The following is a 23672-nucleotide window of genomic DNA, read 5'->3' on the forward strand; positions in this document are numbered from 1 at the left end:
CTAATTAAAGAAATATAAACATTCTAGTTGCGTTGTTTTGTTAACAAAGGGGGAGATGTAGAAATGTGAGCAGTCTAGTAGATGGGATGGGCGGAGTTTAGGGGTTGGAGGAAGGGGAAGGGCTAGTACAGGAAGGGGGCAGTTAGAGTAGGGACAGGGACACGAGTGGAAGCAATCAATAAAGCTCCTATAAATAATATATCTTTGTATGTCGTTATTGAAGTCACGACACGACACCCCAGTGTGCTTCACAGACCTCCCCAGGGGCCCCTGGAACACAATTAAAAGCCACTGACCTAGAGGTAGCTGGCCATTATTGCAACTCCACTAATGCCTAAAGTTAATCTAATTGAATGCATTGCAGTTCAATGCCCTGGAGTTAGCCAAGCGATATTGTGGGGCCCAACCCATGGCCTAGAGTTAGCTTGCCTTTAGTGCTGTCCGACCTTCGGTCTACAGTTAAGAACTTTACTGCGGTCCAGCCTGTGGTCTAGAGTTAAGTGAGCAGTAGTGTAGTCTTATTAGACATCAACCGAGGGAATAGTTAATAAGATGCTTTTCTTTTCTCGGAACGACAAATTCTAATTAGTCGAATGATTAAACGAAACGTTTGTACAATGGCTGGAAAGGCATTATGGGGCAAAAAGCCTTGTTTTAAGTCACAAAATGATCGTATGGTGATCTTAGGGTATTTTAACTCCATAAGCTAGAAATAGATGTGCATTCCTTAAATTGCATTCTTTGATTTGTAAAAGTTTATCGTGTTCAACTGAATTCGATAACTGGGCTGCTAATCTGCAAGCCACAGTGATAGGCACCTTGTGCAGAATTTCTTTCATGTCCTTACTCGGCAGAATGTGTATTAGTGAAATTTGGTGTTGGTTCTTTTTGAGTTATATAACTTCTATGATTTAAACAACAACCTCAGACGATGGATTTCAACTCTGTTTCAATTGCCAGTTTCTTTGAAGTTATTTTGAGGAGGACAGATTAACAAGTGCAGTTCAGCCTTTGATGATCTTGTTCGTGAAAAGTAAGACTTCCGAAAGATCTCATCCTAAATTTGATCTCAACTATCATTGATTAAGATTTTCCACGGTTTCACCAGAAACAGCAGCCCGTGACTATTATGAGGGAGCCAGAAGAAACAGGACACTTGATAAGAAACCGTGTCATGCGTAGGAAGCACGTATAAGGGTGGCTGTAAAATATTGACGGATACAAAACTTTGCAGTAGCTCCCTAGTATGGGATGCTGCACGCTTAATGGGTAGAATGAGACTCGAGGTCTTTTTTCCAAGCTTTAACCACTAGCTCTGAAATCTCTCTCACTTTTCGGTCACTTATCTTGGTACCACTGTATCTTGACAGAATTGAGCATGTTCCGAGATCTTGTGTCTGCCATGGTTTCAGTGGCCGTAATGGGAAAGAGAATGAAGAGTTTGTTCTTAAGCGTGTAATGGACGAGTAGTGGCGTGACGGCGAAAAGCATGATGGAGATCTGGAAATTAAAAACGCTACTAAGTGAGTGCATTGTCTGTTCTACTTTGATCAGTGTTTACGATTTTTTGGCTGTTGGTTTTGATCTGCAGTGGTAATTCAAAAAAATCTTATTGCAAATAATAGCACCTCAAAAGTGACATATCCGCGAGATAGTTCAAGTTCAAGAATTTATATAGCGCGCTACTCACCCAGAGGGTCTCAAGGCGCTGGGGGTGGGTTGGGGTGGGGTGGGAAGGGGGGGGGGGAAGGGAGGGGTGTGTGAATAATTATTTATCGAATAGCCATGTTTTAAGTTCTTTCCTGAAGGAGATGTGGTTCTGTGTAAGGCGGAGTTTAGTGGGGAGTGAGTTCCAGGTCTTGGCCGCCAAGTAGGAGAAGGATCTACCTCCCATCGTGGATCTTTGGATACGCGGAACTGCGGCGAGGCCTTGATTGGAGGATCTAAGTTGGCGGGTGGGTGTGTAGAAGGACAGTCGAGTGTTGAGGCATTCGGGTCCTGATTTGTAGAGGGCCTTGTGTGCGTGGGTGAGGAGACGGAATGTTATTCTCTTGTTGACGGGAAGCCAGTGGAGGTCTTTCAGGTGGCCGGTAATGTGATCTTGGCGAGGGATGTCCAGAATGAGTCTTGCTGATGCGTTTTGGATGCGTTGGAGTTTTTTCTGTAATTTGGCTGTGATTCCGGCGTAGAGGGTGTTTCCATAGTCCAGTCGGCTGGTGACCAGTGCGTGGGTGACCGTCTTTCTTGTTTCGGCGGGGATCAAATGGAAGATTTTTTTGAGCATACGAAGTACGTTGAAGCAGGAGGATGAGACGGCGTTGACTTGTCTGGTCATCGAGAGTGAGGAGTCTAGGATGAAGCCAAGGTTACGTGCATGGTCTGTTGGAATGGGTGCTGAGCCCAGGTCCGAAGGCCACCATGAGTCGTCCCAGGCAGAGGGGGATGAACCTAGGATGAGCACTTCCGTTTTGTCTGAGTTGAGTTTTAGGCAGCTGTTTTTCATCCATACGGCTACTTCTTTCATGCCTTCGCGAAGGTTCCTTTTGGCGGTGTTGGAGTCTTTGGTGAGGGAAAGGATCAGCTGGGTGTCGTCAGCGTAGGAGAGGATGTTAAGGTTGTGTTGACGTGCGATGGAAGCGAGTGGGCTCATGTAAACGTTGAAGAGGGTGGGGCTGAGTGATGATCCTTGTGGTACACCGCAGATGACTTTGGTGGCTTCTGATTTGAACGGGGGAAGTCGGACTCTCTGAGTTCTCCCAGCTAGGAACGAGATGATCCAGTCCAAGGCTTTTTCTTTTATGCCGATGTTGCTGAGGCGTTGAGTGAGGGTGCTATGACAGACTGTCGAAGGCGGCGGAGAGGTCGAGTAGGATGAGGGCCACTGTTTCTCCGTTGTCTAGTAGTGTTAGGATGTCGTCTGTTGCTGCGATGAGGGCGGTTTCGGTGCTGTGTTTGGCTCGAAAGCCTGATTGTGAGGGATCGAGGGAGTTGTTGGATTCAAGGAAGGCAGCGAGCTGGCTATTGACGGCTTTTTCAATGACTTTGGCCGGGAATGGGAGGAGGGATATGGGGCGGTAGTTTTTAAGTTCAGAGGGGTCCGCAGTGGGTTTCTTCAGGAGGGCGCTGACTTCGGCATGTTTCCAGCTTTCTGGGAAGGTAGCAGAGTTGAGGGAGCAGTTGATGACATCACGGAGATGGGGTGCGATGATGGAGTCAGCTTTGTTGAAGATGTGGTGGGGGCATGGGTCTGTTGGCGAGCCAGAATGGATAGAGTTCATTAGGCGGATGGTGTCTTCGGTGGTGATTGTGTTCCAGGCGTTGAGGTTGTTCGAGGGTGGTTTGTGTTCTGAGGGGGGTGGAGAGTATTGTTCGTTGGAGCTGTTTTCGAAACTGTTATGTATGTCTGCAATTTTGTTGTAGAAGAAGGAGGATAGCGAATCGCAGAGGTCTTGGGAGGGAGTGATGTCGTTTGAGGCTGCGGTCGGGTTGGTGAATTCTTTGATGATGTTGAATAGTTCCTTGCTGTTATGGGCGTTGTTGTCGAGTCGGTTCTTGAATGCTGATTTCTTAGTGGATCGAATCAGCTGGTGGTGTTTGCGGGTTGTTGCCTTGAAGGTGGTCATGTTGTCGGTGGTTGGGTTTTTTCTCCAAGTTTTCTCGAGAGAACGGCATAGTTTCTTGGATTTCTTAAGTTCGTCGTTAAACCAGGGTGCCTTTTTGCTGTCTTGTTTGGTGTGATGGTTTTTCAAGGGTGCTAATTCGTCAGCGCTGTGGGTGATCCATTGTTTGAGTTTGACGGCCGCTTGGTTTGGGTCCGAAGAGAGGGGGGGTGGGTTTAGGTTGAGCGATGTGAGGAGTTGGTCGGTCGTGACTTTGTTCCATTTTCTTCGGGGAATAGGTTGTGGGTGGTTGTGGGTCGAGGTGGTTTTGTAGCTGAAGTGAACACAGCTGTGGTCTGTCCAATAGAGAGCTGTGGTGTGATCAAAGGAGATGTGTTTGCTGGAGGTGAAAATTGGGTCGAGCGTGTGTCCGGCTATATGGGTGGGGGTGTCAACAAGTTGTTTGAGGCCGAGATTGGTCAGGTTGTCGAGAAGGGTGGTGGTGTTGCTGTCGTTTTTCTTGTCCAGGTGGAAGTTGAGGTCTCCCAATAGAATGTAGTTCTCGGAGGCGAGTGCATGTGGAGTGATGAAGTCGGTGATGGATTCGCTGAATTGTTTACGGGTTCCTGGAGGTCTGTAGATGAGGGTGCCTCTAAGTGTGGTCCTAGGGTCGGTGTGGATCTGGAAGTGAAGGTGTTCCGCGGTTGTGAGGATGTCGTCGGATCTGGTCGTGATTCTGATGGTGTTCTTATAGACGATGGCGATGCCTCCTCCTGTTTGGATGGGGCGGTCTTTTCGGATGATCTTGTAGTTGTCCGGGATAGCTATGGCGATGTCGGGTGTTGATGATGCGTTCATCCATGTTTCAGTAAGGAAGGCGACGTCCGGTGATGTGGTGTCGAGTAGATCCCAGAGTTCGGTGGCGTGCCTGTGGACCGAGCAGGTGTTCAGCAGGATGCATTTCAGGTTGTTAGTCAGAGCTGCGTTTGGTGGTAGTGGTATGGGTCTTGATGCTGGTAAATTTGCAGGCGTGGCAGGTGAAGGGTCCATGGGTGAGTCCTGGAGCAGCTACGCAACATGGAGGAGTGCGTCCGTGGTTAAGGGCTAAGAGGGTGGCGGCGTCATAGGTTAAGCGGGTGGAGTGCGCTTTGCGGGGGACAGGGGGTCTGGCGCTGGACGCGGTCCAGGCGCGGACGGGCGTAGACGGGCTTACCTTTGGCGCGCATGGGGCGCGTCCGCTGCGCGTGAGGGCATCTGTCATATACAGAAGGTGGAGGGGGCGGGGGCGAGGGAGGAGCAGCTGGGAGGCGTTAGCGGGGCGGGGAGGCTGTCCACGAGGCACAACAAACAAAATGGCTGCGAAAACAAGCAGACCTGCAGCAGGACGAGATTGGGGCACACAGATGGATTGGCGCTATGGGCGGAGGTACCAGCACAATCAGACAGTAATAGTAGTTTTAAACTCTACCAGTGCTAGCGCCTGAAATTATATGCGAGCACAGTCAAGTTAGCGTGCAATGCTTACAAGCGCTATAAATAATTAAGTATCTAGACAGTATAGCGTATAATGCTTACAAGCGCTATAATTAATTAAGTATCTAGACAGTACAGCATATGATGCTTACAAGCGCTATAATTAAGTATCTAGACAGTACAGCGTATGATGCTTACAAGCGCTATAATTAATTAAGTATCTAGACAGTACAGCGTATGATGCTTACAAGCGCTATAATTAATTAAGTATCTAGACAGTACAGCGTATGATGCTTACAAGCGCTATAATTAATTAAGTATCTAGATGGTCGGAGTAACGATACCCAAGCAATTAACTGTGGACAGGCAAGCAGTAACACCCAAGCGCTGCGAGGATCAGGCAGAGAGCGTGGGGGAGCGACCTCTTCGCACGGAGTTAAGGAGGTACAAAGGAGGAGTTAAGGAGATACAAAGTCTTGTAAAAATAAAATAAGGAACTAACAGAACTGTTTAAAATTAGTTGCACTGCAAGCTAGAACAGCACACATTTGATACCAACAACACAAATGAGGATTCATGCAAAACTCAGGGTGAATACTAAATTATTTTCTACATTTGTTTTCTTTTGTAAATTGCTGTAGAGCTTGGGATCAACTTCGACCACATCTGGCAGAAAACACTGACTGTGTTACACCCTTTGAAAGTAGCAGATGGAAGCATCATGAACGAGACCGACCTAGCTGGACCTATGGTTTTTTGCCTCGCTTTTGGAGCCACATTATTGCTGGTGAGATGTTTGCTGATGCCGTTTCTCTTCTTCCCTCACAGACACACTTACATCAGAAGAGACGTTTGCTTTTTCAAAAGTGTATTTAATTTGTTTGTTATTGGTCTGCATTAATAGACCAAATTCCATGTCACACTCAATGTTTTACAGTTTATATAGTTCCAAAAAAATGCAATAATGACCCTCAAATATGTGGCTATGAGACAAGTTAGCTAGAACAGAACATAGGTGAGGGATTATACTCTTTTTAGGTACCGCCTGAAAATATGACTTTAAGTTTACCTAATGCGTAACAAAACCTAAAATAATTACATGAAAACAGTGTGATTATCATCAACTATCTGCTGGAGAAAGCATGAAGCACGCAATGAGCTTGTGGCGCACTTCGAACAATCAAAAGTATGTGATACAAGTTATGCTCGTGCAACGTGAGAGCAACATGGTGGTCACACACAAATTACATTTTACTATCCATGTGAAGCCACCAACAAAAAGCACAGTATGCTGTGGCCCTCGCTCATGGGGGATCATTTGTGGGCACCGTCTACTCTCAGCTATACTCAGTCTATCTCGATTGTCACATCTGATGATGTGGAAGGCCGCCCTCTGCCATTTCTCAAAGATTTTGCCCAGGTGCAGTCTTTGTTCCTCCCAGTCTAATGAAGAGTTCAGATTCCCGTGTATCACTAGCAAGCAAGCATTTTTAAAGGACAATTGAAGTAATGAATAAACATGCAATGGGTGGGCTGCAAACTCACAGAGTGAATGAATACAGAATGTCTCAAAGAAACAGCACATGTGCTGCCTAGGCTTGACCTAAAAATAGAATGACCCTGCTCCAGAGTAGCAGTTCAATATTTGTTCTATAGGCAGAGTAAAGTAACCCAAATGCACTGCTCTCCTTTTGGCTTTCAAGTATGTTTATTTTTGAAAGGACATTGAAAAGAGTCTCTTAACTGAATACTCCAGCTGACTGGATACTCCTAAGTTCTTTTCCCCTGATGTGTTCAGTTCTCTGGCTAGACAGTGGTCTCTAAGTTTCCTGAGTAAGAGGAGTGGTGAGGGTGTGAGGAAAATTAAGAACAGAGGGTTAAAAGAAACACACAAGACAGTATAACAAGAGGGATGGAGTAGAGGGAGTTTGATATGAGGTAGAAAGGTGAGGTAGGGCAAGACATAACAGAGGGAGAGAAAGATGAGGTTGTCGAATGGAAAGGTACAAACAGGTAGAAAAAGGCTGGTAAAATAGAGCTAGAGAGATGCATATGTTTTATGAGAGAGGTAGAGAAATACAGATGGAGTCAAGTTAGTGTAAAAAGAGGGAGACGCGTGTTGTGCACCAGTGTAAGAGGTAGAGCATGGGTGAGGCAGGCTAGAAAGAGAGGTGAGTTAGAAACAGCTAGAGACAGACACAGGTAGAGAGGTCAGATATTTAGAGAAGTATAGAAAGAACATTGAGGCGTACAGACCAAGAACATGAGAAGAAGTATAGAAGGACAAGTTGTGCTGAGATATTGGTAAGGCATAGAGAAAAGTAGAGAGGGGTTAAGGGTAGAAAGACAGTTGAGGTAAAGAGAGAAAAGGGGGTGATGTAGAGACAAAGCGGTATGGTAGAGACTGAGAAAGGAGGCTAGTTTAGAAAAAGTAGAGAGGATGAGGGCAAGAGATAGCTTTGATAATATATCTGGTAAAGGGGAGAGGATGTGGCCTTACGGCTAGAAAGGTAAGACTACAGAGTGCATAGAGAGAGTTGAGGTTTAATGAGCATTTAGAAAGGTATAAAGATGTAAAGGTAAGACTAGAGTGGTGGAGAGAGAGTCATGGTTTAAAGAGTGTCTAGAGAGGTATAAAAGATGTAAAGGTAAGACTAGAGTGTGGTGGACAGACAGTGTCTAGAGAGGTATACAAATGTAGGGGTAAGGCTAGAGTGGGGCGGAGAGACAGTCCAGATATGTAGAGTGTCTAGAGAGGTATAAAAAATATAAAGGTAAGACTAGAGAGTTGTAAGAGAGAGTTGAGGTTTAGAGAGCATCTGGAGGGGTTTAAAAGATGTAAAGGTAAGTCTAGAGGGTGGCAGAGAGAGTAGACGTTTGAGAGCATCTAGAGGGGTGTAAGTGATAAAAAGGTAGGACTCCAAAGTGCTGGCAAGAGGTAGGTTCATGAGAGGAGGCTGGAGATACAGGTAGATATACGTAGGTGAATTGGAGGATCCAAAAAGTGGGGCCTCATAATCAATCGGAAGCCAGCATTTCCCAAGCACAATGACACCAGCCAATGAAAAATATGAGAGGAGAGTAGGCGAGGCTTCCACAGCATACTCTACTACAGCATGCCTTGCAGAGCGAGCAGCGCGATTGCCTGCTGCTGCTAGACTCGACCTAACAAATTGAAAGAATACAAGTAGAAAATAAAAAACGTCACTGTCTAAACATGGTGGGCATATCCTTGCAATAACGAAACCAAACATACCTGTGAGTGCCCGTCTTGCAGAGGTACTGTAAATAGTCTATTGTTGTTTTCAAGTTCTATCTTGGCCGCCACATTTAGAATTAACGTGCTGGCCCTCATGGGATGCTAGCACAGTGATACACTGTGGACAACAGCATTCCACATTGGGCCCCTAATTTAGAGAGTGTGAGTATGAGGGATGTGGTGGAATGCTGATTAAATTAATAGAAAGTAAGCAACTGGTTAGCACTGCCTGGAGAGCTGTAGTATCGTCTTAAGAAACATTAAAGTAAAAAGAGTGGAAGCAAAGAAATTAAAGGGGAACTATAAAATTAGAAAATTGAAAACTAAGGGACGACCACCAACCCTGACCGTAAAGCTCACATATTTTCAGGTGGATGAACACGTGATCAGAAGTGGCAGTCATTTACAAAGAGGCAGTGACTGATATGGACTGACGCTGCCATGACTAGTGCAGAGTAGTCCGACAGACCCGTGGCAGAACAGAGCTAACTCAAAGGCCCTCAATGTCTCCGTATAGATATATTTAGATGTCTGTATGTATTTTTTTATCACAGGATACTGCCAGACAGCTAAAAAGGGGTTCTAGCAAAGACTTGGCGTGCATATGTTTAACCCCAGGAATTTGCCAGCACCAAACTTGTTCCTACAAAGGTAGTCTCTGGCATTACGGGCAGCAAAATACCTATCTGTAGCCTTTAATACAGAGAAATAACAATATACCATTAAATGCATATTGATTTAATGTATGCTTGTTACAACCAATATATCAGGGTTACTATGTTTATCATTACTTTTCATAATAAATAGATCAGACCTATAATATCGAAAATGTTTTCCTAGTGATCAAATCCAGCCTCAAGTTGTTTTTATTGACTGTCAGAATAACTGTTTTTAATTTATTATCAATTACAATAAGTATTGTTGATGGATGTTTTAACCTGCAAGCCAGACTTAAACATCTATCTAGGTTAAAAACTGCCCTCCTCCCATCTGTGCTGCTGCCAGAGAAAACACAAAAAATGATCTAGTGATCTAAGACACTTTATTAGGATTGCAATGTTATGGACGTGCCCTTAAAAGTTCAAGATCAGACAGATGGATAAATATGTACTGGATCCCAATGTGTATATAAAATCTAGGCATTCTATAACAACAAAAAGGGAATCAAAATTGTAATAAGAGAGAACAGCAGAGGCAAAGAAAGCGTTAAAAGTTATATTATTTTTAATTTAAACATATATAAAAAAGGATTTATTACATACAAATTCTACAGAAATCAATAATACACAATTAATTACATAAAATCATATACAACTTGAACAAATTAATCAATTTAAAATCAACTAGTGGCATTTATAGGTGTCTACGCGCGTTTCGGCATCACAGAAACGCCTTCTTCGGGAGCCACGAATGTTTTTTAAGAAATGGCAGGTGTTGCCCTCAATTGCCAAGAAGCTGTTTCTTTACAATGTTCGTTTGATTTCATGAAACAGAACTGAGCAGCCTTATTCTATATATTCCAATCTGCATCAACTTAAAATTAATCGGTCATTGTTTCTTTAAACATATTAAACTGGAGCAAGGCAGTCTCGATTATAGATATATTTTCATCTTGGTGCTGTATTTCGTATCCTCCTAGTAATGTATCTTATTTGATTAGCCTCACAATGATATAGTGAGAATCCTCATGTGCTCAACTAGGTTGCCGGTAACGCTCGGTCCACTGGAGTCAAGTAATAAACTTTAACTCAAATACCGTGAGTGATAGTTCTCAGTATGGATATAAGCGGCACCAATTTCTTCATATAGCTCCGACACCGATATACATAAAAAGACGGGAATACCTCTGTTGGATGACACAGGTTCGAGGTAGACGGGTCGAGATAAGACCCTCAGCGAGCCTGGACTGGAGAAAGCCTACAGCGTCCTCTCGGCGGTTAAAAATGGCAACTATCACTCACGGTATTTGAGTTAAAGTTTATTACTTGACTCCAGTGAACCGAGCGTTACCGGCAACCTAGTTAAGCACATGAGGATTCTCACTATATCATTGTAAGGCTAATCAAATAAGATACATTACTAGGAGGATACGAAATACAGCACCAAGATGAAAATATATCTATAATCGTGACTGCCTTGCTCCAGTTTAATATGTTTAAAGAAACAATGACCGATTAATTTTAAGTTGATGCAGATTGGAATATATAGAATAAGGCTGCTCAGTTCTGTTTCATGAAATCAAACGAACATTGTAAAGAAACAGCTTCTTGGCAATTGAGGGCAACACCTGCCATTTCTTAAAAAACATTCGTGGCTCCTGAAGAAGGCGTTTCGTGACGCCGAAACGCGCGTAGACACCTATAAATGCCACTAGTTGATTTTAAATTGATTAATTTGTTCAAGTTGTATATGATTTTATGTAATTAATTGTGTATTATTGATTTCTGTAGAATTTGTATGTAACAAATCCTTTTTTATATATGTTTAAATTAAAAATAATATAACTTTTTAACGCTTTCTTTGCCTCTGCTGTTCTCTCTTATTACAATTTTGATTCCCTTTTTGTTATAGAATGCCTAGATTTTATATACACATTGTGTTTTCCCTGTTCTAGGTGCCAAATTTACTTTTACAGGGGGTCCTTGTTATTTACATATTATGTACTGGATCCCAACATGTGGGTGGCGCCAAAACTCCCATTAGTGATGCTCACATACTTGTCTGGCAACAGCTACGGTGTCAAGCCGGACCATAAAAAGGGACATTATGCCCAATTAAAATTGTGATTCAGTATAATACTCTGATAAAAACAGATCCATTGTCTGTAAACCCTACACACGCTTCGTGATCACTAAATTAATTAAAGGAATCCTAGAAATATCACAATAACAAAGCAGTTACTAGTACATCATTTACTAAATGTATTCTTGCATAAACTATTGCTTGCGAACGCAACATTGTGAAATGGAGGCTCAGAGCACACATTGAAAACTGGGTTAATTTATTTTGAGTTTGCAAAGCTTTGACTGATTACGATTCTAATAATCGTGATTACTGAAAACAATCCGTAAGAAAGAAAATCCAATGGTATTCGCACATGGAGATGTTCGGTGGCCTACTAGAAAAAAATGAACTGTGTCTAAGTGTTCGAGAACGTGCATTACTGTGATTGTGCAAAATATGCCTGTCTCTAGTTTTAGAATGTGATGGTATCGCTCTCTAAAAATGAGCGTAGCTCTCAACTTGGTGGGCAGAAAAGTGGCATACTGGTGTCTACTATCTCGGGATTTTCAACTTTGATTCAGAATGGGGCAGACCACAGTGTTAGAGCAATGGTAGCCCCGCACGGCCACATATCTTGCACTGTACTACTTACTACACGGTGCTATCTCTATCTGATCTGCTTGCAAGCCTGCAATCCCAGTACCTACTGCACCTCTTCCACAGCAGTAGCACAGAATAAGAACATTATTCATTAATATCGGTTGATGTATTTAAGGTGATTATCATTTTGGAGGCCAAATGTATCTTATGTTTGTTACATACGGAGGCACTTGGCAACAAAATGAATACAATCCGAATTTCTTTTCAGATCAAAATTAAGTTGCAATTAACAGTTTAGGTGCTACCTAAGTCCAGCCAACAATTAATATTTCTTTATTAATCATCATATTATCAACATTCTCCAAATGTGCCAAAAGGCATAAAGTTGGTACTGGAGTAAATACCCTCACCATCTCATTAAGCTCTATAAAGTGTCTGGTTTATCATCCTCTTCTGTTGAACATTAATAATACACAACGCGTTTGACATGGAAGAAATCGGTTTGGGCTTTATTTTAGCTAAGAGTCTCCTTCACCAGGACAGATTTTTTTTTAAACTGTTGACAATCGCATAAAAGTGGCAAAAAGTTCGCAGATGTCCGGTGATATTGTAATTTGCAGTCTTCCCAGAACATGATTTGATTCTTTTTTCTCATTTTATCGGAAATTGATTCCGAACCTTTGAATTACATTTCTCAAATATCTTTTAGAATAATATCCATTTTCGTCCATTAATCACTGTCTTCGTTTTATTACACCTCTATAAAAAATGCCACAGCCTATCAGCCTTTCTTAAATACAACCATATCCCAACATAAGTTGACTTCTTATGGTTGCTTCTCCGACTGTTAGCCTAGCCTGCTTTAGATTTGCGATCGGAGACCGCCATCAAAGGGAATCTGGTGATGATGTGGACACAGCTACTTAACTGAAGATTGAAAAGGCTTCATTAGCACTAGTGGTGCACACTAAAACGAAGACCATGCAGATCACACGAAATCCAAATGAAATTTTAACATTCTGAATAATATCAGTTATTGCCTTCAAAAATAGATGTGTCAGTACATAGAGTACAAATATTTTGAGATGCCACCATCTCTAATTACTGCTAGAGAGAATACCACTTCTGGGAATGCCACTCTATATGATGAGGAAAGAACAAGAGAGAGAGAGAGTGCAGCCCTTACCCCAAGTCTAACTCTAAACCTTATCGCAACCCAAAGTCTAGCCCTAATTATAAGACTAAGACTACCGGTAATCTTCCCTACCCATAGCCCTGAATATAACACTAACTTTAACTATGTCACTCAAACCGAGCACTCAAGCACTCACCTTGTTACAATTAGTGCTCTCCGTGGCAGTAATTTCTATGCAGTGACTCTTTGTAACCGTACTAAATTGATGTAGTTAACTCTCAGTACTGGAGGATGCACCACAATTCATACAAGCCTGCTTTCACACACGTTTGTTTGCCTTTGGAAATTACTTTTTTTTGTTTAGAAGAACTTTTTTAGGTTCAAGCAAATACAGATATACGGATGCAATAAAGTTGATACCCATGTTGTAAATGAAGGGGGAGGGGAGAAATGCACATAAAATAACTTGATATGAAATGTACAAGATCAAATTTGAGTAAAGATCTCACAATAAAATACACGGTCGAGAATAAATGAAACCCATTGAGCCTACAAAAAGTAATGACGACTTACTTAACCGTTAACCACTTGGGGGAGCTGTCGCCTAACTTTAACACCGATGCCGAGGAGTTCTAGATGAAAGTAAAACGTTAAATTTTCCAGTTGTCGTTTCGGGCAGTGAACATTGCAGTCAGGGGCCCTTGTTGTCCCTTCTGCAGACGGCTAAACTATTAGGTGCTGCCGTGCTGGTTAAAACATCCATTTTTAAAAATGTAAAAAAAGCATCAAATATTTTTTCAGATATGAGGATCAGTTATGAGGGAGTTTGTAGGTATTGTGCCTGTGTCGAGGATGCACCAGGAGATGTTGGCGAACAAAGATGTCTCTACTTGAGAAAGTCTCTCTATGCAGTATTTTAAACAAGAAGGTTATAAAGACTGTCAGAGAGCAGATGGATGGATGCGCAAATGTACCATCATGACCACTTTCCCTGGAATGTTGAAAGGCAGCCATTTCAAACACTAGTTTAATGCCGTTCACCTTTTGAGTACTGTCTCAAACATGAAAAGGTCAGTTGTAATGGAAAATGATTGTCACCTTTGATTTGAAGGGTGGCATTTGTGCAGCAAGTCTTTTCGTCCATTTTCCTTTGGGCAGGAGTTGATTATGATTATTCCCCTTAGAAGCCTGAAATCATATGGAGACTAAGCAGCCCCTTTATGTCTCTAGAGTTGAACTGCACTGTTCCAGCCTCTATGGTGAAGTTTGTCCTTTGGTTACCACCCTGCAGCAGGTTGCTGAATAAACAGGCTAGTGCACGGAATTCAGCCCAGCATTTGTAAGCATGTGAACTCGTTATGACAGCTGTGCTATAAGAGTCGTAACTTGCCTTGTCACATATTTGCTGCTAACTTTATTTTCAATAACACGTTTCCCCTGTTTTTGTCCCTAGGCTGGTAAAATTCAGTTTGGTTATGTTTACGGAATCAGTGCCATTGGCTGCTTGGGAATCTTCTGCCTACTGAATTTAATGAGCATGACTGGCGTTTCGTTTGGCTGTGTGTCCAGTGTCCTTGGATACTGTCTCCTTCCGATGATTATCCTCTCTGGTTTTGCAGTAATCTTCTCTTTACAGTAAGTATCCACACATTTACATAGAAGTAACATGAAGGAATGCTTTTCGATTTTTACTCTCAACTTAGTTTTGTTACATGCCCAGTGTGAAGTAGGAGAGTAAATTATTTTTTCATTTACTATTTGCAACTGGTTAGTACATTTTCTTTGTCGTTTGTCTACTAAAAGTGAAATGGCCTCCATATCGAAAAAGTTTGTTAACACAGGTCTGATTAATCCGTTCCATCTGCACTTTCTGTATTAATCGTTTGCTGTAAGATTGATTTTACTTTAGGTTAAAATGTTTTTGGTGCCTTTTAGCGCGTGGAGAGGGTGAACTCGACGTTAAAATTATGAAAACAATTTCAAGGAGCCCATGGCACTGACCTTGCGAACTAGAAAACAGATTCTACGTTCCTAATAGAAAAATAAATACATCAAGAACTCCGGTGGGGGAAAGGGGGAGGGGCGAGCTGGTCGGAAAAGTGGCACACAAGTAGACAAAACTTACGGCAAGAGCCACATTAGGTATTGTGAAGGTAAGAATGTCTGTTTCCTGCCTAAATTTTGGTTATATACGTTTTCCATATTAGAGGAGTGGGATCCTCTCACACTTTAGAATTATTTGATAGGATATGATAGTGAAGTAGCAGCTTTCCTTCATAGAATGGACTTTAAATTTTTTAAATCAAATTACTACTCGAGCTGGTCACTCCTGTTTCAGGGTTGTTAATCATTTATTGCTTTACAAAACTAATAATAGACACTTGGATATGGTGATATTTATTTAACTTGTTTCAGACGACATTTTTGCTATAAGCAATATATTCCTGCTTTTCGGTCCAATGGAGCAGTATGCCAATATGTCTGACACATCCCCATCACCCTTTGGTATAGTGAGTGTTCACGAAAGTAGCAGTGAATGCCAGCACCGATCTGAAACTACACACAAGGACATGCAGCTATGGGGTCGGCGCAGCGAAGCAAAAGCCAGAAATATGGCAAAGAAACGATTACCTATGGAAACGAGGGCACTTACTTATTAAGGAATGCAAATATGTTTCAAAGGTAAATCTGCAGCTGGATTTGCATGCCCTGATAATGAAGGTCCAGACCGAACGTACATACCTACGTTCTAATGCCTCTGTCTACACTCACCAACAGATCTTGTCATTTTGGGCACACCAACTTATGTTCTTGTGATTTTGGTTGTAAATACGTGTGATGTGGCATCCTATGTTCGAATAATTCAATTAGATACTCCAGCCGCCTCTCAGTTACATCCTGACTTCTCTTTTTTAGTTTCAGCTGACCTTACATTCAAGCTAGTGTGCCATGTAAAGTCTCATGTTTCACAAGATCCTGCATCAGTGAAATATTTCAGAGAACAGGCGTGGGCCATGCCAAGCTTGCTGTGTTCACCAGTCTTAAAAGTGAAGAATTCTTTCTTGGATTCCTGAAAAAAGAGCACATTTCTCAAAGTAAAGAACGTGAACAGTTGATATGTTTTGTCCATACAAAGGCAGTCGTGATAGTTCTACTCGTCTTTTAGTACAGCAGACCTTCAGGGTCGGACTAGGACCGAAAATAAGCCTACCACAAAAATTATTGTAGCCGCATTAGCGAACCAGATAGCTCAAAATATTGACCTAGATTTGAAAATCGGGTCAATTTTGAACTTGCATACGTGTTTGGCAAAATATGGAACACTTTGTCTATTTGTGCTCACTGGGGCAATGTTTGAGTAATATCACGAAAATCGGCCTTAAAAACCGACCAACCACACCATAAAACAGCCCCACAAACAGCCCAAAATAACGACCCATACGCTTACCTGTCAGACCAGCCCTTCTGGCACTTCCAGATTGCCCTGTAGGCCAGCCGGACCCTGCCAACCACTCTCATGCTAGACCTCCTTGGTCAGTCGATCGCCCTAGTGCCTTTGTAAAGATCATTTCAGAGAGCCCCCGACGCCGAAGATCCACTCGGACACCTTGTAAGGAGTGAGGCTTGTGCCTAAACTTCGCTAAACTCCAGTAAGATGTCCTGCACTAGAGCCATACTTGTGGCTAGCCATCGCAGCTGGATGTCGTTCTGTAACTATCTTGAATTAGCAAATCTAGCGACAGATCCGGAGTGATCACAGGCCTTTTTGGAAGCCGAGCTGTTCACTGCTCTCCTGGGCAGAAGTCGATCTCTCAAGCGTGCCAAGCCAGGGAATTGGATTCTTCGGGTTATGTGGCAGAAGGTTTCTGCTGAAAACGGAGCTTTTTTGCTGTGGATTGAAGTTTTTGAATATGTTCCTATCATTTTTTATAGCAATTTGTCTATAAGAAATCAAGCGTCCTTTATGGAAACCTAGAATGAGATGAATGTTGAGGGTGATTATAATTGGTATTTTTGCTGTCCTGTATTGATATATCTACCTAGTCGTTGCGGATATCCAGCTTTTCTCGCACTGGGGCATTTGGTGTGCGGCACTTAAAAAATATATTTCTTTTGCTACAACATGTTCAGCCGATTGTTGTGAGCCCTTATCCTTCCCAGTGAAACAGCCCCCTCAAGCCCATTCGAGTAAGCATCAGTCGGCACCCTCCTACCACTGAGAGAGCCATTTCCAAGGTAAAACTTCTCCCCCCCTGTGCCCATCCTCTTTAAGCTGTCTCTATCTTCCCAATACTTTGCTGCATTTGGGATCATACAATACTGCAGGAATGAAGAAAGTGGCAGGTGTTATGACTAAGCTTAAGTCATGTGTTTTGTATACACTTGTTCTATATAGTGCATGCTTAACCTCAGTGCCACAGAGAGTGCTTTACACATAGCAGATAACGTGGGGATAAGAGCAAGTCTGAGGCGGCACTATACATTAAACTGTAGATTTTTTTTTTAACATTAACAGAAATTCCAAAATTTGATTAGTGAGGTTTACAGCATAGAGACAAAACTAAGGGTAGAGGCAGTTGAGAGATAATATTAGCTCTGTTTAAATTAGCACCTATAAATTCCTGCACTTATTTAACACATCCAACATACATTCCTTTCTCTTCTGTAGATAGACTGTAATTAATAGCTGCTCAAAGGAGCTGTTCTCGAACACCGTTGAAGTACTTTAGTATCGGCCACAGGGTGGCTCTGTTGTAACACATTTCTAACGGGGACTGTGAAACTCTGGGACAATTCATATTACGGCGTACTTCAGGCTACAGCACTTAAACCATCTCTAACGTTAAATCGTAGACGATAAAACAAACAAACACCTTGCCTACTACTGTTTTTATTTTGCAATAAAAATCAGAAGAAAAAATATAAGCATGAATACCAATGCAGAATAAGGCATCCAGCTGAGTACAACTGACTTAATAACACCCATTTCCTAATAAGGAACAGAACCCACCCATACAGAAACTTCTGGGATTGATCTGCTGTCTCTCGGAGAATGCTGCACAAGCATCCACGGAGGTCCCACAATGTGAAGATCCTACTTCTTCCCTGTACAGGAAAAGTAAATATTCTTTATCTCAGCCGCGAACCCTGATAAGTTCCACTCCACAAAGGCAGGAGTACTTCCTCCACCTAACAACAGTCTTTCTGTCTGCAGCGCGTGCCGAGAGAAGGACCGCTGTTAGGTGGAGGACCTCCGTGGATGCTTGTGCAGCATTGAGTATTTATGGGACTACGTCGGTGTAATCGAACTCCAGACATATTCAGGAAAAGTTTTTCGCTAACCGCCTTGAAAAAGTCTGAGTAGACGAAACACGTTGGCACATTGGCAGATTCCATGCTGGAAGTAATAAGAAAAGAATAAAAATGCCAAGTTGAAGTATCGGATGGCTTGGGACTCTGTGTATTTTAGACAAAGACATTTTTTGATCTCATCAAGGATACTGCTATTGAAGCAACGTAAAATTTTGAACAGGATACTTGGAATGTTTCTTTACCTATACACTCTGGGTTGATACAACTACTAAAGGGAGTGCCTAGTAGGGCTCCATGTTTTCATTTATGTACACACGTTAGTTTCTAACGTGCCGATAGCATCTTTAGGTAGTAGGTGCGATTGAGCCAAGGGAGCACCCCAGACAAACTAGAAAGGGATAACCAATTGATTCACACAATATTGTTGTATGCTTTGACACTCTTTATCTATTTTTTGTGGGGTAATTCTCCTGACCCGGAACCACTACTACCTATCTATATTCAGTAAGTGCCACAAAAGGAATACAGAAGATCGCCATATGAGCCAAGTGCCTGCACACGTGATTTTATGGGATGGTCAGTCACGTCGGTGATATTTACACAAGTTGGCCGTAGCGAGCAAAGTATTTAGCCGGCGATGCTCTTGTCCCAACATCTCAGGGAGATTCAATATATCGTGAAGAATGGCGATCTGGGGACTGGGAGAAATCGGGGGAGGGCTATATTGTTGAAAATGCCTCCAGTCATTCGCCGAATGGACGGAAAGAGCTGGCCTGAACTCAAGAATGTGGACAAAGACATAATGATCAGCGACGCTTCTCCCGCAATGGGCATGAGTTTCCAAGAAGACTAGTACCAGGCGTTCAAGATTTTGAAATGGAAGAATTTGAGTCGAGACTCCCGAAGGACTCTGTCACGATCTGGAAGCACAGATGCCCAGGTCTCCCTGTGTGGGCCTTCCCCAGGAGCCGATGCCACAGAAGTTTGGTTGCATTGAGTGAGGGAAGTGAGTGTGAGTGTAAGAGCCCCACGTAGGACTGACACCACACCCCTGTATTGCATTAGCAGAGGGCAGCCGACATATGCATCTCTAAAGGGGGTGCTCCAAGTAGAAATGAGGCAATGGACCAATTGGCGATAATGCCATTGATCTGTAGTGCAGAGCCCATATTCTGAACACAGAATCAACATCTGTTTAAGCTGTACCCCGTTAAATATTTGGTCTATACTTCCGTTTTCTTTGTAGCCTGAGAGGCTAGTGAAATCATTAGTTACAGACAGACGGGCAGTTGTGGAGAACCGTGGGTGGTTAATAAGAGCAGGCTATTGTTGGCATAAAGCAGGGCCTTAATGGCTCCTGCTTCAGTGTAAATCCCTTCCACCGCTGTTACATATGGATGGATGCTGTTAAAGGTTCTATAGCGAGAAGGCAGAGCAGAGGGGCAAAGTGTATCCCTAACGAGTACCGGAGTCAGTCTGGAAGGAGTCGGAGAGAAATCCTCCTACAAGAGGTGGAATTGGCTGTGAAATAAAAATCACCCAGACCCATACAGGACATGACTTGGAAAAGATACTGCCACTCCACCCGGTCAAATGCTTTCTCTATGTGTAGTGAGAGAGCCAGAAGCTCTGACAAGGCATATCTCACTCACCACAAGAAGTGGGAAAGGTCCGCAGGAAAATATGGGACCTGGCCCTTGGGAGTCATGAATAAAATGGGGAATAAGGTTCCTCAGGCGCGCTACCAAGACTTTAGCCATAATCTTGAGATCCACATTGAGAAGAGAGATAACTGCAAGATTGAGCTCAATGGGGACCAGAAAAGAAAGTATAGTCCCTTTCGGACGTATGGAGCAATCAACAGACAGCTAAGCTACTAGGTCATAACATTTCCTACTTTGAAATAAATGTTCTGTAATTTTAAGTACTACCTTTATGTTTTTGCTTAAATATTTGCAGCCGTATTATAGATGTCTCACTCTGCAATTACAGACATTTTCGTTCTGTTCCAAACACCTCTTGAATCTGGAGTGCTCCAAAAAATTGCAGATATGACCAAATTCATGAACAAAACGTGAAGTCATGTGCTGCACTCACAAGTCGGGTTGAGCAATCATCAAGATGCCTTTCCATACATTTGGTAATGCATCTTATGAGAATGTCCAGTGCCTAGATATCCTCACTGGTAATAATTTGAACTATGCAATTTGACGTAACATAACCATAATTATTACCTACAATATTTCTAGATGTAACGCTGAACCTGTGCATTCTAATACAAGACTCCAGCTGTTGCTGAACTGTAAAATTCCCTTAGTCTGCCACCATACGATTCCCTCCTTCCCAACTGGTTAGAACGTGTTTCCTCAAGCGGATATGACGAGAAAAACTTCCATAAAAATAAGAAGATGCCAGCACTTTATAGGTATGCTAAATTCCCTCTTTGAGCCTGAGCAACGGATACGACCATCTCCATTCCAACCCTACACATGCATCATCCCTGCAATACACAGCGCTGGTTTTTCTACTCTAGCTCTGGATCTAGAGATAGCATTAGATTTCCTGATGCTCCCCCTTTTCAGTGGTTCACAAGACAATATACCGATTTCTGTCGTAGATGCGCTGTCTGGTTGCAAAAGATATATTGCCAGCTTACTAGATATCGCTCTGGGCTTAAAGCCTGCCCATTGTTTACCATTGGTTGGCAGTATTGTCACTCATTTGCTTGCTTTATACTCGATGGCTTGCTACATCCGTTTTGTTGCTGCTCTTTCCCAGAGCATTGCCCTTTATTTTTGTCCTTCTACTGATAATTTTTGAGTAACTAATTTCTTTTTATGCTGATGCTCTCTGAGAATCCGCATGTTTTCGAGTGTTCTTCGTGGGCTTCTTCTCACGATGTTGCTCATCCGTTTGCTCTTCTCCACCCTCACTGCTAGTGCTGTCTATTGTTTTTTTTGCTCGTCTCTACAAGTGCATGTGTTTTCCGGATGTCTCGCTTGTGTGCTGCTCTCCCCTCCCATTCCTTGTTTCTTTCTCTCTTACCTGTGAACTTCTCTCCCACACACCCCGCACTGCTGTCTTTCTCTATTATCTCTGTTTCCCTCACCGCATCCTGCACTCCCTGTTGTTCACTCTCTCATCTGTGGTGTTTCTCAGTTGTGCTGCTTTTCCCTTGTTTCTCCATTACCCCGCCCCCTTTCCCCAAAATCCTCTATGTGTATTTTTAAAATAAGGGTTTCTTTTAGTTATCTTCGCTGGGTTGGAGAGTAAGGTTTCAAAATCAAAACCAGTGCCAAATTAGGTAACGGTATCTGCTTAGGGAAATCCTTAATCTGGTAAATCTTTAGATTATAAGAAGACTGCAAGTTAGTTCTGGGTTTCCAGAGATTTTAGTCTTCTGCATTGTCTCCAGCAGAAGTAAGAGTCAATCCTTGTTACTCAGTTTGGCTACGAATCTAACAGAAGCAGTACTTAAGTAAATCCTGCCCCATCTAGTTTTATTTTATTGATGTGGCTATTTGTGTAAATATTTGTGACCCATTTCAAAGTCTTTAAGAGAGGTCTGGTCACTCACTACACACGAGAGTGGACACTGACATAGATTGTCCTGATTCTGATCTTGAACACAAGTTTCTGTATGGTACTAGATTGCTCCAATCTGAAATGCCAAATGCAATGGAAGCATAGACAGTAATGACACCTTTTGAAGCTTGTTTTATCCGGACCTAGTTTCATTCAGATTCACTCAATCCGCTCCCATAGAACCTTTGCCTGGTTTGGAATCCTGTGATGGAACAGTCCATTGTTACTTTATGGTGGCAATTTCTGAGCCTTCCCTAATAAAAAATCAATGCATGCAGGGTTTAAGGGTGTCCCTCTTCTCTGTCATGTCTAACTTGCTGTTCAGTCTGCCATGGATGCTCTGATAGGTAATGACAAATCCGTGGCACCTCAGCCATCATGTTTTTCATGAGTTTGGAAACTTGAGACAAAAAAGTTAACTGAATCCCTGTATCTCTCAGGAAAATGTATGCAGCTTGCATACATTTTCCTGTGGCAGCTCACAATTCTGCAAAAGTACACACTCTGGCATTTCGTTTATCAAAGGTTATAGAAATGAATCATTACAAATTCGAATCTTTGTTGAATTGGGTTTGTGAGACCTTTATATCATTGGAACATTTAAAAGAAGAAGGGGAGTATGAAATGAAGAGTTCAGTAGTTGAGGATACATGTTCCTGTTTCACTGGTATATGCAGTAGATGTGTTCACTTTAGTGTTATTGTATATAAATGTGTGTGTGGATATTCATATACTCTGTAGTGGACCTGACCCCTCCTCCTCACCCCATGACATCTGACCTATCCAATGTGTAACATTCATTTGGGTGTGACTTTTTCTTCACAAAATCACGAGATATTATTGGTAGGAATCGAAGACATTTTTTTTTCTGTTGAAAGTGTGTAATTTCATATTTTCCTACGTTTGCTCGCCCTGCCTGCAGGCATGTCATCTCATGCAGGCTTCCCAAACTGGGTCACTCAGTTTAGAGTTCACAGATGATCATTCAGTCGCAGAGGGTTTTCAAAACTATATCAATTTACTACAAAAGAGTATCTCTCATTTATCTCTTGATTAAGATTAGGACAGAAATATATTGAACACGAAATCGCACTTTTACTTTACACAAGAAGAAATGTGTATATGACAATGTCATGGAAGATCATAGATTTCAAAGCCTTTGCAATGTTTTTGCTGAAATTTGGGTTCAACTTCATGACTAGGGACAGGGTGAGGTATGTGGGAAATGGACATTTTCACCTTGGGCCAGTGTCTCTCACCGTTGTGTGTCTGCCTCGTAACTAGAACTTGGATGAAGTATACAAAGTAATTTGGGAGGCTGTGTGGTTTGTGCCCCAATGACGTAGTTTTAATTTTGAAGCAATTTGGTGTTTTAGCCAATCTTTAACTCATTTCACATTTTGCAGTAGGGCTGTGCTCGATGGCTCCCTTCATCTCACTAAATCACGAATAACTTTCAGGGCTCATTTGCAGGCTCTTGTTAGCTGTAGATAACAACTCGGAAAGGGGTTGTCTTTGTTAAGAGAGGCATACCTCCAGATTCCCCATCATTTTACTATGTTCCATTGTGGTTCTGTTATAGCATCTAAAGCATACAGTTTAAGCTGTCAGATGTTCAATAAGAGATGAAACCATCAGCTGAACCTGCTGTGTACCTTGTGAAGATCAGTGTCTCAGTGGAATTGTATGCTTGTCTGGTGCGTTTCACGTGCCCCCTTTAGCATGTTCATTTATTACAGAGGCAGAATATATATATATATTTATTTTTAAATCTTTTTATTGACAGTACATGAATCAGTAGATTCAACTCAAAATCATACAATCAATATGTTCCGAGATCTATCAAATGAACACAATACAAAAATAATATTGACAACGTATCTATGTAGCTTCAGCAAATACATTTAAATTAAACAAGTGTGGCTAATATTTATCATAAATATCAAACTACAGATATACAAATGTAGACCAGTCGGGGGACTGC

The 23672-nt window shown here is 42.3% G+C and overlaps 1 protein-coding gene across 2 annotated transcripts in view; it reads left to right on the forward strand.

Annotated features, from left to right (window-relative positions):
* The window catches only part of YIPF5 (Yip1 domain family member 5), a 145030-nt gene that overhangs the window by 115973 nt on the left and 5385 nt on the right, over positions 1-23672 (forward strand). For both annotated transcript variants that reach the window (XM_078653055.1, XM_078653056.1), the window contains exons 4-5: positions 5714-5859; positions 14244-14425. In XM_078653055.1, coding sequence (XP_078509181.1) covers positions 5714-5859; positions 14244-14425 — 328 coding nt within the window. The remainder of the gene's footprint in view (positions 1-5713; positions 5860-14243; positions 14426-23672) is intronic.

The sequence above is a fragment of the Lissotriton helveticus genome, chromosome 7 (genome assembly GCF_964261635.1).
Source record: "Lissotriton helveticus chromosome 7, aLisHel1.1, whole genome shotgun sequence".
Taxonomy (NCBI): domain Eukaryota; kingdom Metazoa; phylum Chordata; class Amphibia; order Caudata; family Salamandridae; genus Lissotriton; species Lissotriton helveticus.